The 18,142-nt window shown below is 43.6% G+C and overlaps 1 protein-coding gene across 2 annotated transcripts in view; it reads left to right on the top strand.

Moving 5' to 3' along the window:
- The window catches only part of ELP4 (elongator acetyltransferase complex subunit 4), a 480,195-nt gene that overhangs the window by 52,966 nt on the left and 409,087 nt on the right, over positions 1 to 18,142 (top strand). For both annotated transcript variants that reach the window (XM_073604507.1, XM_073604508.1), the window contains exon 3: positions 15,232 to 15,353. In XM_073604507.1, coding sequence (XP_073460608.1) covers positions 15,232 to 15,353 — 122 coding nt within the window. The remainder of the gene's footprint in view (positions 1 to 15,231; positions 15,354 to 18,142) is intronic.

Below are 18,142 nucleotides of genomic sequence, written 5' to 3'. Positions count from 1 at the left end.
CAAACAGCATCAAGAAGGCCAAGGAACACACCAGACAGATCAGGGATAAAGTTGTGGAGAAGTTTAAGTTTTAAAAAAATTATCCCAAGCTTTGAACACCTCACGGAGCACTGTTCAATCCATCATCCGAAAATGTAAAGAGTATGGCACAACTGCAAATCTATCAAGACATGACCGTCCACCTAAACTGACAGTCTGGGCAAGGAGAGCATTTATCAGAGAAGAAGCCAAGAGGCCCATGGTAATTCTGGAGGAGCTGCAGAGATCCACAGCTCAGTTGGGAGAATCTGTTGAGACTGAACTGTTATGCCGCGTACACACGACTGGACTTTACGGCATACTTTGCCCGGCGAACTTTTCAACGGACTTTCTGAATGAACGGACTTGCCTACACATGATCAACCAAAGTCCGACGGATTCGTACGTGATGACGTACAACCGGACTAAAACAAGGAAGTTCATAGCCAGTAGCCAATAGCTGCCCTAGCGTTGGTTTTTGTCTGTCGGACTAGCATACAGACGAGCGGACTTTTTGACCGGACTTGAGTCCGTCGCATAGATTTGAAACATGTTTCAAATCTAAGTCCGTCAAACTTTTGAGAAAAAAAAGTCCGCTGTAGCCCACACAAGATCGAATTGTCCGACGGACTCCGGTACACCGGACCAAGTATGCCGGAAAGTCCGCTCGTGTGTACGCGGCATTAGTCTAAAAGACTTGAGACTGGGGTGGAGGTTCACCTTCCAGCAGGACAACGACCCTAAACATACAGCTAGAGCTACAATGGAATGGTTTAGATCAAAGCATATTCATGTGTTAGAATGGCCCAGTCAAAGTCCAGACCTAAATCCAACTGAGAATCTGTGGCAAGACTTGAAAATTGCTGTTCACAGACAAATTTCACTCTCTAGATGTGCAAAGCTGGAAAATACTTGCAGCTGTAATTGCAGTGAAAGGTGGTTCTACAAAGTATTGACTCGGGGGGCTGAATACAAATGCACATTTATCATTTTCCTTCCACTTCACACTTCCCGTGTTGGTCTATCACATAAAATCCCAATAAAAGACATTTATGTTTTTGGTTTTAACATGACAAAATTTGGAAAATTTCAAGGGGTGTGAATACTTTTTTAAAGCCACTGTATTTGGGCCAATTTAGACAGGAGCCAGTTAACCTACCAGCATGTCTTTGGTGTGTGGGAGGTGGAGTACCCGGAGAAAACCCAGGGAGAACATGCAAGCTCCAGACTAGTATGATTAGGATTTGATCTGGCGAACCCAGTGCTGCTAGGTGGAAGTGCAAACCACTTAGCCACTGTGCTGCCCGATATGTTACATTATTAGCTTTCAAACCGCCCATCCTGTATTGATCTCAGCGATCCCACAATCCTTTTTTTTTTTTTTTTTAATTCCTTCCATTCCAGTTTACTTTGCTTATAAGCTCTGATATAGGTGGGCAGTGACTATGCCCTCAAAACACATTGGCTGTATTACTTTGTGTTGCAAATAAAGATCCTTTTGGATCCTACAACCATTGGCATTGTGATCCTATTACATCACCACTTCTGAATTTGTGAGAGGCTAGGTTCACAGTACTGCAGCTGTCTTCTGCATGTAAGGCAGCTCATTCATTTCAATGGGCTTTGCTACCCTCAGGAACGTGAGGAGAGACGTCCCCAACCCTTTTTTTTTTTAAATTGATTGTGCTGCATCACCATGTAGTTTTCCATGCACCAAAATGTGTCGATGTGTAGGGGTGTCAATAGGAATTAATGGCACCATCTGCTACAGGGCAGCATGTTTGCCTGCGAGTAAGAACTCTCATGATATGAGTACAGGTAGCCAGTGTTAAAAAAAAAAAAAGTACTGAGTGCCTGCCTATGTTAAAGCAACCTTGTCAGGTTAAGCAATAGATGAAAGAACCCTTTTATAGAAGAGCTTTTATACTTATCTCCCTGGAGGCCCATTTTTCCCACCTTCCTTCTGTGAGACACTTTGGTATCCGATATTTACCGGAGTGTCAGATGCCTGTGTCCCCAGCTGGATGCCATGGTTCCATTCCCTAAACCTTATATCACTTATGATTCCTGTGGTGATATAGGGATCAGCGGATAAAACCACAGTGCATGGTGGAGAACACAAGCATTGACATTTTTGGAGTGGTCTAATGCTGAAGAGTCTTAAAGCAGGGTGCCAAACAGCTGCTTACAAGGCCTATGCTTTTGCAATCATACTGGAAAATATAACATTAAAGGTCCAGTTCACTTCTAATTAGAGGCGCACTGTTAATCGTTAAAGAATGAAGATTGCGATTCTACCCCCCCCTCTCGATCTTAACACAGCATTTTCCAGATTCAGTGCAGAGACTTCCCTGCTCACAGCTGTCAAAAAAAAGGCAGCCTGGCAAGTTTATCACAACATCTCAGACTGTGATAAAGAGAAACCTTATATCTTCTGTTCTTTTAGATCAGAGGAATGAACTTTGGTCTGTAAATGAGGTCAGTTTAACTACTTAAAGACTAAACCTTTTTCTGACACTTGTTGTTTAAATCAGTATTTTTTGCTAGAAAATTACTTAGAACCCCCAAACATATATTTTTTTAGCAGAGACCCTAGAGAATAAAATGGCGGTTGTTGCAATATTTTATGTCACACTGTATTTGCGCAGCGGTCTTTCAAACGCAATACAAGAATAAAGAATTAATAAGTTAGCCCAATTTTTTTGTATAATGTGAAAGATGAAAGCCGCGAGAATCATGAGAGAGTCATGATTTTTTTCTAAGCAAAAATATTGTGATTCTCATTTTGGCCTGAATCATGCAGCTCTACTTCTAGTCTATTCACATTGTTATTAGTTGTTAACACTTATCGACCGCACTATAGCAGTTTTACTGCTACAGGTCGACAGCTGTGTGTGTGTGTGTGTGTGTGTATATATGTATGTGTGTATGTGTAAAGATATGTATATATATATATATATATATATATATATATATATATATATATATATATACAGTATCTCACAAAAGTGAGTACACCCCTCACATTTTTGTAATTATTTTATATCTTTTCTTATGACAACACTGAAGAAATTACACTTTGCGACAATGTAAATTAGTGAGTGTACACTTGTATAACAGTGTAAATTTGCTGTCCCCTCAAAACAACTCAACACACAGCCATTAATGTCTAAACCGCTGGCAACAAAAGTGAGTACACCCCTAAGTGAAAATGTCTAAATTGAGCCCAATTAGCCAATTTTTCCTCCCCGGTGTCATGTGACTCGTTAGTGTTACAAGGTCTCAGGTGTGAATGGGGAGCAGATTTGTTAAATTTGGTGTTATCGCTCTCACTCTCTCATACTGGTCACTGGAAGTTCAACATGGCACTTCATGGCAAAGAACTCTCTCAGGATCTGAAAAAAAAGAATTGTTGCTCTGCATGAAGATGGCCTAGGCTATAGGAAGATTACCAAGACTCTGAAACTAAGCTGCAGCACGATGGCAAAGACCAGACAGCGTTTTAACAGGACAGGTTCCACTCAGAACAGGCCTCGCCATGGTCGACCATAGAAGTTGAGTGCACGTGCTCAGCGTCATATCCAGGGCTTGTCTTTGGGAAATAGATGTATGAGTGCTGCCAGCTTTGCTGCAGAGGTTGAAGGAGTGGGGGGTCAGCCTGTCAGGGCTCTGACCATACGCCGCACACTGCATCAAATTGGTCTGCATGGCTGTTGTCCCTGAAGGACGCCTCTTACAAAGATGATGCACAAGAAAGCCCACAAACAGTTTGCTGAGGACAAGCAGACTAAGGACATGGATTACTGGAACCATCTCCTGTGGTCTGATGAGACCAAGATAAACTTATTTGGTTCAGATGGGGTCAAGCGTGTGTGGCGGCAACCAGGTGAGGAGTACAAAGACAAGTGTGTCCTGCCTACAGTCAAGTATGGCGGTGGGATTGTCATGGGGCTGCTTGAGTGTTGCTGGCACTGGGGAGCTACAGTTCCTTGCGGAAACCATGAATGTCAACGTGTACTGTGACTTACTGAAGCAGAGTATGATCCCCTCCCTTCGGAGACTGGGCCGCAGGGCAGTATTCCACCATAACGACCCCAAACACACCTCCAAGACGACCACTGCCTTGCTAAAGTAGCTAAGAGTAAAGGTGATGGAGTGGCCAAGCATGTCTCCAGACTTAAACCCTATGGAGCATCTGTTGGGCATCCTCAAACGGAAGGTGGAGGAGCGCAAGGTCTCTAACATCCACCAGCTCCTTGATGTCGTCATAGAGGAGCGCAAGAGGACTCCAGTGGCAATCTGTGAAGCTTTGGTGAACTCCATGCCCAAGAGGGTTAAGGCAGTGCTGGAAGATAATGGTGACCACACAAAATATTGACACTTTGGGCCCAATTTGGACATTTTCACTTACGGGTGTACTCACCTTTGTTGCCACCGGTTTAGACGTTAATGGCTGTGTGTTGAGTTATTTTGAGGGGACAGCAAATTTACACTGTTATACAAGCTGTACACTCACTACATTACATTGTAGCAAAGTGTCATTTCTTCAGTGTTGTCACATGAAAAAATATAATAAAATATTTACAAAAATGTGAGGGGTTTACTCGCTTTTGTGAGATACTGTATATACATATACAGTGATGTGAAAAAGTATTTGCCTTCCTGATTTTTTTATTTTTTTGCATATTTGTCACACTTAAATGACTCAGATAATGAAACAAATTTTAAGATAACCCGAGTAAATACAAAGTGCAGTTTTTAAATGATGGTTTCATTTATTAAGGCAAAAAAGCTGGCCAAACCTGCCTGGCTTTATGTGAAAAAGTAATTGCCCCCTAAACCTAATAACTGGTTGTGCCACCCTTGGCGGCAACAAATGCAATCAAGCGTTTGCGATAACTGCCAATGAGTCTTTCACATTGCTGTGGAGCAATTTTGACCCACTCTTCTTTGCAGAATTGTTTTAATTCAGCCACACTGGAGGGTTTTCCAGCATAAACGGCCTGTGTAAGGTCATGATACAACATCTCAATTGGATTTAAGTCTGGGCTTTGACTAGGCCACTCCAAAACCTAAATTTTGCTTTGTTTGAACCATTTGGATGTGGACTTGCTGTTGTGTTTCAGACCATTGTCCTGCTGCATAACCCAAGTGCACTTGAGCTTGAGGTCACAAACTGATGGCCGGACATTCTCTTTTAGGATTTTCTGGTAGAGCTCAGAATTCTTGGTTCCTCCAATTATTGTAAGTCGTCATGGTCCTGAAGCTGCAAAGCAGCCCCAGACCATCACGTTACCACCACCATGTCTGACTGTTGGTATGATCTTGTTATGAAATGCTGTATTAGGCCCCTTTCACACTTATACGACTTGTCCCACGATTTTGTACTGCAAAATCGTATGACAAGTCATTCTCCATGATTTTCAATGACTACCATTCATATTGGCACGACTTTAAGTCGTGCCGACTTGAAAGTAGTCCCTGCACTACTTTGGTCCAACTTCTATGCGAGTTGTACTCCATAGACCTCAATGTTAAACCATGAAGTAGCATGCAAGTCGTGCCTGAATAATATAGACACGACTTCAGTGCGACTTTGTAAGCACAAGCCTGGCTCGCTGATTGGGAAAGGAAAACTTTTTTTTCCTTTCCCGATGAGCGACAGGCAGTGCTGACAGCTGTCTGGTATGAATCCAGAGGGGGAACTCCACGCCAAGTTTTAAATGAAAAAACCGGCGTGGGTTCCCCCCCCAGGGGCATACCAGGCCCTTAGGTCTGGTATGGATCTAAGGGGAACCCCCTACGCCGAAAAATCGGCGTGGGGTCCCCCCCAAAATCCATACCAGACCCTTATCCGGGCACGCAGCCCGGCCGGTCAGGAATGGGGGTGGGGACGAGCGAGCGCCCCCCCCTCCTGGACCGTTCCAGGCCGCATGCCCTCAACATGGGGGGGTGGGTGCCTTGGGGGAGGGGGCGCCCTGTGGGGCCCCCCCACCCCAAAGCCCCTTGTCCCCATGTTGATGAGGACAAGGGCCTCTTCCCGACAACCCTGGCCGTTGGTTGTCGGGGTCTGGGGGCAGGGGGCTTATCGGAATCCGGGAGCCCCCTTTAATAAGGGAGCCCCCAGATCCCGGCCCCCCACCCTATGTGAATGAGTATGGGGTACATGGTACCCCTACCCATTCACCTAGGGAAAAAAGCGTCAATAAAAAACACAGTACACAGGTTTTTAAAATAATTTATTAGGCAGCTCCGGGGTCTTCTTCCGACTTCGGGGGTCCTCTGCCGACTTCGGGGTCTCTCCGCCGTCTCCTCCCGGTGTCCGCATCTTCTGCCGGCTCCTCCGCTATCTTCTGTAGCTCAATTGCTAGCAGTGGTCCGGACTTCTGCCTTCTGCCTTTCTTCTTTTCTTCCAGAGATGTTTACACGACGCTCTCTCCAGCCAGAATGGTCTCTGAACGCTCCGCAACGGACTTATATAGGTGGTGGCCCCGCCCCCTTATGAGGTCACTGTCCCGGGGCATGCTGGGACTGTGCCGTCATAAGGGGGCATGGTCATCACCCGGTGACCACGCCTCCTAAAACGTCACAGTCCCAGCATGCCCAGGTACTGTGACGTCATAAGGGGGCGGGGTCACCGCCTATATAAGTCCGTTGCGGAACGCACAGAGACCATTCTGGCTGGAGAGAGCGTCGTGTCAACATCTCTGGAAGAGAAGAGGGAAGAAGACGATCCAGAGGTCCGGACCACCGCTGGCAAAAGAGCGCCAGAAGATAGCGGTGGAGCCGGCAGAAGATGCGGACACCGGGAGAAGACGCCGGAGAGACCCCCGAAGCCGGAAGAGGACCCCCGAAGTCGGAAGAAGATCCCGGAGCTGCCTAATAAATTATTTTAAAAACCTGTGTACTGTTTTTTATTGATGCTTTTTTCCCTAGGTGAATGGGTAGGGGTACCATGTACCCCATACTTATTCACATAGGGTGGGGGGCCGGGATCTGGAGGCCCCCTTATTAAAGGGGGCTCCCAGATTCCGATAAGCCCCCCACCCGCAGACCCCGATAACCAACGGCCAGGGTTGTCGGGAAGAGGCCCTTGTCCTCATTAACATGGGGACAAGGTGCTTTGGGGTGGGGGTGGCCGCACAGGGCGCCCCCCATGCCCCAAAGCACCCACCCCCCATGTTGAGGGCATGCGGCCTGGTACGGTCCAGGAGGGGGGGGGGCCGCCAGCTCGTCCCCACCCCCATTCCTGACCGGCCGGGCTGCGTGCTCGGATAAGGGTCTGGTATGGATTTTGGGGGGACCCCCACGCCGATTTTTCGGCATAGGGGGTTCCCCTTACAATCCATACCAGACCTAAGGGCTTGGTATGCCCCTGGGGGGGAACCCACGCCAGTTTTTTTATTTAAAACTTGGCGTGGAGTTCCCCCTTATGATTCATACCAACCACTGTATGTTTTCATTTGTTAATGCCAAAAACGTGGCAAAGTCGTACAAAGTAGTACTGCTCCCAAATCGCGGTAAAATCGCGGCAAAATCGCGGTAAAATCGCGCGATTTTGAAGTCGTATAAGTGTGAAAGGGGCCTTAGTTTTATGCCAGATGTAACGGGAGACACACCTTCCAAAAAGTTTTATTTTTGTCTCATCAGTCCACAGAATATTTGCCTAAAAGTCTTGAGGATAATCAAGATGTTTTTTGATAAATGCGAGATGAGCCTTTGTGTTCTTTTTGGTCAGCAGTGGCTTTGGCCTTGGAACTTTCCCATGGATACCATTTTTGCCCAGTCTCTTTCTTATTGTTGAATCATGAACACTGATCTTACCTGAGGCAAGTGAGGCCTGCAGTTCTTTAGATGTTGTTCTGGGTTCTTTTATGACCTCCTGGATGAGTCGTCTTTGTGCTCTTGGAGTCATTTTGGTTGGCTGGCCACTCCTGGGAAGGTTCACCACCGTTCCACGTTTTGTTAATTTGTGGTTCGCTGGCATCCCAAGGCCTTAGAAATGGCTTTGTAATCCTTTCCAGACTGATACATGTCAATGACTTTGTTTCTCATCTGTTCTTGAATGTTTTTAGATTGTGGCATGATGTGTTGCTTTTTGAGATCTTTTAGCGTGCTTCACTTTGTCAGACAGCTTCTATTTAAGTGATTTTTTGATTCAACTATTCTGGCAGTAATCAAGCCTGGGTGTGGCAAGTGAAATATAACTCAGCTTTCCAAAGAATTGTGGTTAATCACAGTTCATTTATGATTCAGCATGGGAGGGGGCAATTACTTTTTCACATAGGGCCAGGCAGTTTTGAACATCTTTTTTCTCTTAATAATAATTTAAAAACTGCATCTTGGATTTACTTGGGTTATCTTTGTGTAATCTTAAAATGTGTTTGTTGATCGGAATCATTTAAGTGTGACAAATATGCAAAAAAAAAAATCAGGAAGGGGGCAAATACTTTTTCACAGCAGTGTGTAATTGTATGTGATCCTGCACTTCCAGGGTAGGGGGTTCAAATGCCCGCCGGCGGTGGCTCACTCCCACTGTGATTACATACAGCAGGAGTCGATCAGCGGGTACCACAATCTCAGTGTCTGCCGACACCCGCCGATCATCAGCCAGAGAGACAGAACTGCAATCTGTCTATGTAAAGGCAGATTGCTGCTCTGACAGGAGGGAAGACATGGATCCTGTGTCTCTGCAAGGCAAAAGCACTTCCCACAGTTTAGTAAAACATTGGCTAGGTACACAGTTAACTCTTTGATCGCCCTAGATGTTAACTCTTCCCAGCCAGTGCCAATAGTACAGTGACAGTGCATATTTTTAGCACCGATCACTGTATTAGTGTCACTGGTTTCCAGAAAGTGTTAAAAGTGTTAGACTGTCCCCTGCAATATTGCAGTCCTACTATAATTCACTGATCACCGCCATTACTAGCAAAAAATAATGAATCAATATATCCCATCATTTGTAGACATTATTACTTTTGTGCAAACCAATCAATATATGCTTATTGGGATTTTTTTTTACCAAAAATATGTAGTACAATACATGTTGGCCTAAACTGATGAAGAAATTAGATTTTTTTCATTTTTTTTTTTATTGGATGTGTTTTATAGCAGAAAGTAAAAACATTTTTTTTTTTTCAAAATTGTTGGTCTTTTTTTGTTCATAGCACAAAAAATAAGAAACGCAGAGGTGATCAAATATCACCAAAATAAAGCTCTATTTGTGAGTGGCTGCAGTGCTGGAAAGGAGGGAACGTAGGAGACACAGGCCACCAGAGAGGTGACTAAAAAAACCTCCCTCCTACCCCCCCCCCGAAAGGTGCCAAATATAGCAATGGAGGGGGATGCAAACAAGCAGAGCTTCCCATTTTGGGTGGAGCTCAGCTTCCACTGCCAGGAGTGCAGGAGTGACTTAACTAGCCTTTTAATCTCTAATGTAAACAGAGCAGACATACAGGAAAAGGGGTAGAGCAGAGTGCTCAGACCCAACTTCAGCAACTTCTCATCTATTGTGATCTTGGAGGATAATTTGCTCCACAGTGCTTGTAGTGACAGAGGCCAGTGGGACCTCTTTAAAGTTTAGGTACTTCTTGTTAAGAATATATACATTTTTGAACGTCCAAAATCCTGACCACTGTTATACTTTGGCCTTGTTCTGTTTATAGCTAATGGACCTAACCCCTTAGCATCCTAACACTTCTGACTTAAAGGATACAGTAAGTTCACTTTTGGAACATGTTACATGTTCCAACAGTTTTTGGGGTAGACTATGTAACATGTTCCAGGATCTGCAGCCTCACTCCCCCCTTCCCTGTGACAGCTGATCTTCTCCCCGCACCAGCTGTCACTATTCAAAAACAGCGTGGCCGTGCAGGGCTCTTCCCACATGGCCACGTCATTTATTCACAATTTCCTGTAAACCAATGCCTACATGCGGCTGATGGTTTGTAGTTTTCAGTGAGCTACAGGGGTGCTGGTGAGTATCCTTGTAGTCCATTGATCTTCCGGCTCTCAGGCAACTGCCTGCCCGTACGAGGTACGAACAGACAGATATCCTGAGAGTTTGCAGGAGCTGGACATTGCAGCCGTGATCTGTTGATCTTGGGTGCAATGCTGTGCAAGCTCCTTGGAAAAAATAAAAATAAACAAATGTACATTTTTTTTTTTACCTGCAAAATAATGGGCATTTATTTGTTTTGTTTTATTTTTTCATTTTTGTTTAAAGGTGAATTTATCTTTTAAATTCTACATGCATTTTCCTACCATAGCTTTATGCATATTAATACTCTGTACAGTTATACTATTTTATATTTTAAGTATTGTTCAGACTGAACTTTCATTTTAATCATTCTGAGCCTTTAATGTGGGATTAAACATATTAATATTTTTTTGCTATCATCAAATCTTTTAGCTGTTTTCCATATTTAATCTTCGGTATGTAATCAATCGTCAAGCTCTAAGTAACACCTTTTTACTGTTAAAAGTATATTGCATTTTACACATATAATTGCATTTGGAAAATTGGGCACCATTTTTAGCAACTATTAATGTTGTTGACAGTAGCTTTGCAAACAAAATGTCATTGTGAATCGCTCTGAACCGTTGAAGGGTAAGGCTGTATTAAAAGCGGCACACACAAATCTGTTGTCATTTTGCATTATGTCTTTTAGGACTCAGTCCTATAAATATATATTACTGTATATACGAATACCAATTTTTATCACTATGCACCGCCACAAATGTGTGCGTAGTTCCAGTTAAAAAAAAAATAAAGGAAAAATCTAGGTAATTTAAAAATGTCATTTTAATAAAGTTAATAAATTCCTCTAGATATAAATGGGAAGTTTAGCAGCTTTGTCAAAAAAAATAAATAAATACACACACACTATATTACCAAAATGGCATCCCAGTCTTAGTCTGTAGGGTTCAATATTGAGTTGGCCCAACCTTTGCAGCTATAACAGCTTCAACTCTTCTGGGAAGGCTGTCCACAAGGTTTAGGAGTGTGTCTATGGGAATGTTTGACCATTCTTCCAGAAGCGCATTTGTGAGGTCAGGCACTGATGTTGGGCAAGAAGGCCTGGCTCGCAGTCTCCGCTATAATTCATCCCAAAGGTGTTCTATTGGGTTGAAATCAGGACATTGTGCAGGCCAGTCACCAAACTCGCTCATCCATGTCTTTATGGACTTTGTGTATCTGAACGGCATCACATATGACGAAACACGTAAGATAGAGCTTCAAGCTGACGTCATTGCATCTTTCGCAACCCCGGAAGTGCAGGTGCCCTGTGGAAATGCTGACAGGGAAAGCTTTTTATGCCTAGTGCTATGATTTTAACTTCTGTGTGACTTCTATGTAAGTGCAATATTTAATAAACGTTATTTAGGATTTTATGCTATTGGAGCATTTTCTGTTCTATGTATCGGAAAATACTATAATGAGCTGTATGATGAGGTACCATCACTAGATCCTGTGTCCCGTTGGATGGAGGTTTGGTGTTATACCTGGATGACCTATGATTGGATATTTGTCCTAAGCTTTCATGACCTTTCTAGAGATAGAGTGTCATGTATAGTGGGTAAGCCCGCAATAGTATGGTGGCAGTTTTCTTAAGGATGACATCTCTCATTTGGTGATGAACTCACTACATTTATTGAGCACTCTGGAGGAAATTTTCTTTTACATCAAGATTATTCACAGACTTACTAAAGTTTTTGTATATGGAATCATTTGTTTTTTAGCGTAGCACTGCAGGGGAATAGCATGCATGGGCGTCGTCCACGAAGGAAGCCTCTCCTAAAGCCCATGCACAAAAAAGTCCACCTAGAATTTGCTAGGGCCCATGCTGAAAAAAAAGACTACTGGGACTCTGTACTCTGAATTGATGAGACCAAGATAAATGTTTCTGGAACTGATGGCTTCAAAACTGTATGGCATCGCAAAGGTGAGGAGTACAAAGAAAAATACATGGTGCCTACAGTGAAACATTGTGGTGGTAGCGTCCCGTGGAGCTGCATGAGTACTGCTGGTGTCAGATCTGCATTTCATTGATGAGATCATGAATTCACAGATGTACTGCTCTATATTGAAAGCTGCGCCCTTGGTTGTCGTACACTTTTCCTACAGGACAGTGATCCAAAACGCACATCTAAGGTCACTGTTGCATTTCTGAAGAAGAACGGGGTGAAAGTGATTCAGTGGCCAAGTACTGTAGGTCTCCTGATCTGAACCCAATCAAACACCTATGGGGAATTCTGAAGAGACAAGTTGAGCATCACTCCCCATCCAGCATCTAGGCTCTAAAAGAGGTTGTTCTTATTGAATGGAAAAGCTAGATGTTGTAATGTGTCGCCAACGTGTTCATTCCATGCCTAGAAGACTTGGTGCAGTCCTTACAAATCATGGAGGTCGTACAAAATACTAGATGTAGTAGTTTTTGTTCTGGGGTGTAATCATTTTGCATCAACTAATTTGAGTAAAACTGAAGATTTTGTAATCTGAGTTATATTAATAACCATACTTTCATGTAATGAGCCGAACATATGTTGTATAAAACTCAGTTTTGTCACAATTTTGGATATTGTTCTTGTGTTCATTGAGATATTGATTACAATCTTACTTTTCAAAAGGGGGTGTACTCATTTATGCTGGTTGTGTGTGTATTTGTGTGTATATATATATCTTCTGGGCTCATTATGATATTTAAAGTATACTCCATAAAGCTGGTCCTTGTAGAATTTTGGGAGTTAACTGTGATCTGTAGGTTTCACTTACCTCCCTTGTGCCCTTTTTTGGAAACGTTACAGAGAAAACACAAACCTCATCGTTAAGCCACTTTCCCCTAACCAGGGCTTGGAACAGAGGAATAAAGACTTGAAAAGGACTCAGACATAATATCAAAAACCAGAGGAAGCTGTATTAGGAATGTTTATTTACTCTGATGCTCCTTTAGAAACCTTGGGCATACATTGCTCCTGACCACAGTTTGTCCCTTTAATGTCCCTTTAAATCATTTGTTTGGGCCAAAATAGCCCAAACAAACTGTTTACTACTCTAACAGGTAGGCCAACTTGGCCCAAATGAACTATTTAACCACTTCCCACCCGGCCTATAGCAAAATGACGGCCGGCTGGTGGTTCAGTTATCCTGACTGGACGTCATATGATGTCCAGCAGGATAAGCCGTGATTGGGTGCCCGTGGGGGCACACAGCGTGGCGGTCGGTGGTTTGGCGTGACAGTCTGCTACACCGCATTACCGATCTCAGCAAAGAGCCTCTGACGGAGGCTCTTTACCATGTGATCAGCCATGTCCAGTCACGGCTGATCATGATGTAAACAGGAAGAGCCGTCTTTTATCGGCTTTTCCTCACTCATGTCTGACAGACACGAGTAGAGGAGAACCGATCGGCGGCTCTCCTGACAGGGGGTCTGTGCTGATTGTTTATCTGCACAGCCCCCTGTGGATGCCCGCCCAGGACCACCAGGGATGCCCACAAAGAAACCTCAACAGGTATGCCACCCTAGACTACCAGGGATATGCCAATCAGTGCCCAGGCAGTGCCATCAGTGCTGCCTATCAATGCCCATCAGTGCCATCCCATTGGTGCCACCTTATCAGTGCCCATCAGTGAAGGAGAAAACGTACATTTTTACAAAATATTATAACAGAAACAAAGAAAAACTTTTTTTTTCTCAAAATTTTCGGTCTTTTTTTATTTGTTTAGCAAAAAATAAAAACCGCAGAGGTGATCAAATACCTCTAAAAGAAAGCTCTATTTGTGGGAACGAAATTATAAAAATTTTGTTTGGGTAGAGTGCAGCATGACCGCGCAATTGTCATTTAAAAAGTGTCAGCGCTGAAAGGTGAAAATTGGCTTGGGGAGGAAGGAGGGTAAGTGCCTGGTATTGAAGTGGTTAAAGGGACATTAAACATAGATTTAGGCTTTAATATAAATTCCTAATACAGTTGAGTTGAGGCTTTAGTCCCTTTTAAAGTGGTTCTAAAGGCAGAAGGTTTTTTACCTTGATGTCTAGACACCCCCCCCCCCCCCCCCCCCCAATGCTTACCTGAGTCAGATCTCAATTCAGCAATGTGCATGAGGTTCTTTCTGTCCTCGTTTAGACACAGCAGTGATTTAAGGGGATCTTTGTTGCTCCCGAAACAAGTTATATTTTTTTTTAGTTGAATTGTGAACTAATGCAATCTTCTTGGACTCTTTCTCCCTAAGTTAAGGTGCCCAGTTGTGTATTTTTATTTTTAGGTTTGAAATCATTCTCTGACACCCATTGAGAGGGTTGCTCTGGGAGCTGCAACACCAAGCCAGTGAGCTTACCTGAAAACTTTCTACATTTGATTGTTTGAATAAATATAAGAATCCAGGCACCTATCAAAAAAATGTTTCTGTGGTCGTATGACCTGCCAGTCATGTGACTGTGCTCTTCTCCCATTATGGAGCGTTCTACGAGAATGACACCTCAGCCCTACACCATGGACTAGATTTTATGAATGAGTTGTAAAATACAGGCATAGTGTTGGGTAAACTCTACAATGTTCTCCATTTTAAATACAACGCTATGTGGTTGATTTAGTAAAGGCAAATAGACTGTGCACTTTGCACTGTACTTGCAAAGTGCACAATCTATTTGCCTTTAGTAAATCAACCCCTATGTGTCAGTTAAAGGAGAAGTATGGGTTGTTTTTTTTTTCCCTAATCATGCTTACCTAGGTGGATGCAGCATCGGTACGAAGCTGCATCTCTCCCCGGCGTCTCTGCACTGAGAACCGACTTATCAAACATCGCTCATGGCTCGGTTCTCTCGGCTCCCCGAGAGGAGAGCTGCTGACTGTCAATCGGCAGCTCTCCTGCTCTGCTCCTCCACACTAACTGGAGCGCTGAGACCAGGCACCTGGCAGATCTAGACTTCCAAAGTAGGGATGACACGGTGCCTGAACTGAACTTGGTGGCGTCAACAGAGAGTGGGCTTCAGCCCACTCTCTGCTGAAAACGGGTCACAGGAGTGCAAAACGAATATGACCCATAGTAGAAGTCCAGCCAAACGAGCCCAGGCATGACTTCTCCTTTAATGGTCCTTCGATACACTATAAAGATATATCTTGTGACTTCAGTCCATTGTGTGCTAGTGTGGGGTGGCCTAAAGCAATCACCTTACTTGTGAGCTATGTGTTAATATATCACTTGTCTGTTCACAGAGGAAGATGCATACAGCACATACTCCAATCTTCTACTGAAGTATTTTGTGGCAGAAGGAATAGTCAATGGACATGAGATTTTTGTTGCTTCCGCCAGTGAGGATCCACAGATGACCCTGAAGGTATTTTTTGCTCTTTATATTTGTGTATTACCTACTAGCTGTTTAGCAGTGAAAGTTTTGCTATCTTTTGATAAGCAAAAATAGCTCTATAAACATTGGTTTTAAAGGCAGAAGTTTTTTTTTTTTTTTTTTTCACCTTGATGCATTCTATGCATTAAAGGGGTTGTAAACACTTCTTTTTTTTGTGTGTTTTTTTTTTAATAACAAACATGTCATACTTACCTCAACTGGTCAGTTCGTTTTGCACAGAGTGGCCCCGATCCTTGACTTGTGGGGTCCCCCGGCAGCGCTGGTAGCTCCTCCCCACATCAGGTGTCCACGTTGGAGAAGGCTCTCCTAAGGTGGACATTCGTGCGGGCACGCTCCCAAGTCCTGCTTCTGTGTACATTCACACAGAATGCAGGACTCAGCCCCGCCCCCCCACCGCCCACGTCATTGTATTTGATTGACAGCAGCGGGAGCCATTGGCTGCGCTGCTATCAATTTATCCAATCAAGAGCCGAGACAATGGGCAGAGAGGAACAGCGCGTCCCTGCCGAGGGAACAAACGGGCTCAGGTGAGTAAAACAGGGGGGCCAGTCAGTGTCATAAGTTTTTTCACCTTAATGCATAGGATGCATTAAGGTGAAAAAACATGAGGGTTTACAACCCCTTTAAGGTAAACAAACTTCTGCAAGCAGCTTCCGTCTCCCCCTCACATGGCCCCCCTAAATATTTGATCCTAAACTCGATCCAGTGATGTGCACGAGAGTAGAGGCAGAGGTCCCTCGGAGCTAGAAGCGCTGCTGGGGGACCCCAGAAGAGGAGGATCGGGGCCCCTCTGTGCAAAACCCTTGCACAGAGGAGGAAAGTATGACATGTTTGTTATTTAAAAAAAAAAAAAACCTTTACAACCCTTATAATTAGGCTTACCTGTAGCTACACTGGATATCTCCTAAACCTGCACGGTTTAGGACAAATCCCTGTATTTGCACGACGTCATCGGCATATGCGCCCTTAAGCAAACTGAAGCAACGGCACATACGTGCCTATTCCAACCAGTCACACAATCCAAGTGTATTCTTAAAAAATGGAACGCAGGAAAAGAACATATAGTGTAATACTGCTAGATAACATCCACTTCAAACCAGCCACGTGAATAACGTGCCTGTGAATAAAGTGCTTGGCAATACAAATATTTTTATTCACTTTTGTATGTACTTTTTCTATAGTGTGAGTTTTTTAAATGTGGTTCCTTTTTGCTTTACATACATGTATTTGGATTGTCGTTCAGAATGTTTTTAACCGCTTCAGCCTCGGAAGATTTTACCCCCTTCCTGACCAGAGCACTTTTTGCGATTCGGCACTGCGTCGCTTTAATTGACAATTGCGCAGTCGTGCGACTTTGCACCCAAACAAAATTAACGTCCTTTTTTTCCCACAAATAGAGCTTTCTTTTGGTGCTATTTTATCACCTCTGCGGTTTTTATTATGTGCATTGTAAACAAAGAAAAGAGCAACAATTTTGAAAAAAACGCAATATTTTTTACTTTTTGCTTTAATAAATATCCCCCAGAAATCTATAAAAAAACAATTTTTTTCCTCAGTTTAGGCCGATATGTATTCTTGTAGATATTTTTGGTAAAACAAAAAAACGCAATAAGCGTATATTGAACGGTTTGCGCAAATGTTATAGCGTCTACAAAATAGGGGATAGTTTTATGGCATTTTTATTATTATTATTTATTTTTTTTTTACTAGTAATGGCGGCAAGCTGCGATTTTTATCGGGACTGCGTAATTATGGCGGACACATCGGACACTTTTGACACATTTTTGGGACCATTGGCATTTATACAGCGATCAGTGCTATAAAAAATGCACTGATTACTGTAAAAATGTCACTGGCAGGGAAGAGGTTAACACTAGGTGGCGATCAAGGGGTTAATTGTGTTCCCTAGTGTGTGTTCTAACTGTAGGGGGGAGGGGACTGTGTAGGGGAGATGACAGATCGCTGTTCATACTCTGTATGAATAACGATCTGTCTCTTCTTCCCTCAGGGAACCAGAAACTGTGAGTTTACACACCCAGATCCCGGTTCTCGATGTGTCAGCAGCGATCGCGGGAGCCCAGCGGTGATCGCGACCACCGGGCAATCGCATCGGCTCCAGGGGTCGTAACATAACATCGTTTCACCCAGGCGTGCCATTCTGCCGCAGTAAAACTGTGGCGGCTGGTCGGCAAGTGGTTAATTTTGCTTATCAAGATAATGGTTAAGCTGATCACACCACCCTACACCTCTACTTAGGGGTTCGGTAGGTCAGTCTTCCTTTGGGTTTTGAAGATGCACAATGTGTGAAATGTTGTCACCCCTTGGTCCGTTGTTTTAGTCCTGGTGGCAGTCTTCAATAAACCTGTTGGACGGATGTTGGTGTGCAGCTAATTTTTCTCACTTGGTCTACATGTTCATGGTTGCAAGCCGGAGCTAGCACCCAGCCCTTTCTTTTTTGGTGGATTTGGTGGATTATATTACTTACCTGGAGCAGCGATCTGTCTCATTCCTCCTATTGCAATAGTTTTTTTTTTTCATTTTAACATGAGCAAGTTTTTTTTTTTTTTTTTTTTTTTAGGTCTGGGTTGGGTTTTAAGTATTGTTTCAATTGATTTTTTATTAGGGTGGATTTTAAAAGAGCTGGCAGCATTCAAGCAGCAGGCAGTGATTTAGCTCAGCACAGCCTATTAAAAATTCCATGGGCGTCCAGCTGTATAAGATCCCACTGTCCTGATTATATCACGTTTCCCTGCCAGCAT

Source organism: Aquarana catesbeiana, linkage group LG11 (genome assembly GCF_042186555.1).
Source record: "Aquarana catesbeiana isolate 2022-GZ linkage group LG11, ASM4218655v1, whole genome shotgun sequence".
Classification (NCBI taxonomy): Eukaryota; Metazoa; Chordata; class Amphibia; order Anura; family Ranidae; genus Aquarana; species Aquarana catesbeiana.
This window is presented reverse-complemented; position numbering and strand designations above follow the sequence as displayed.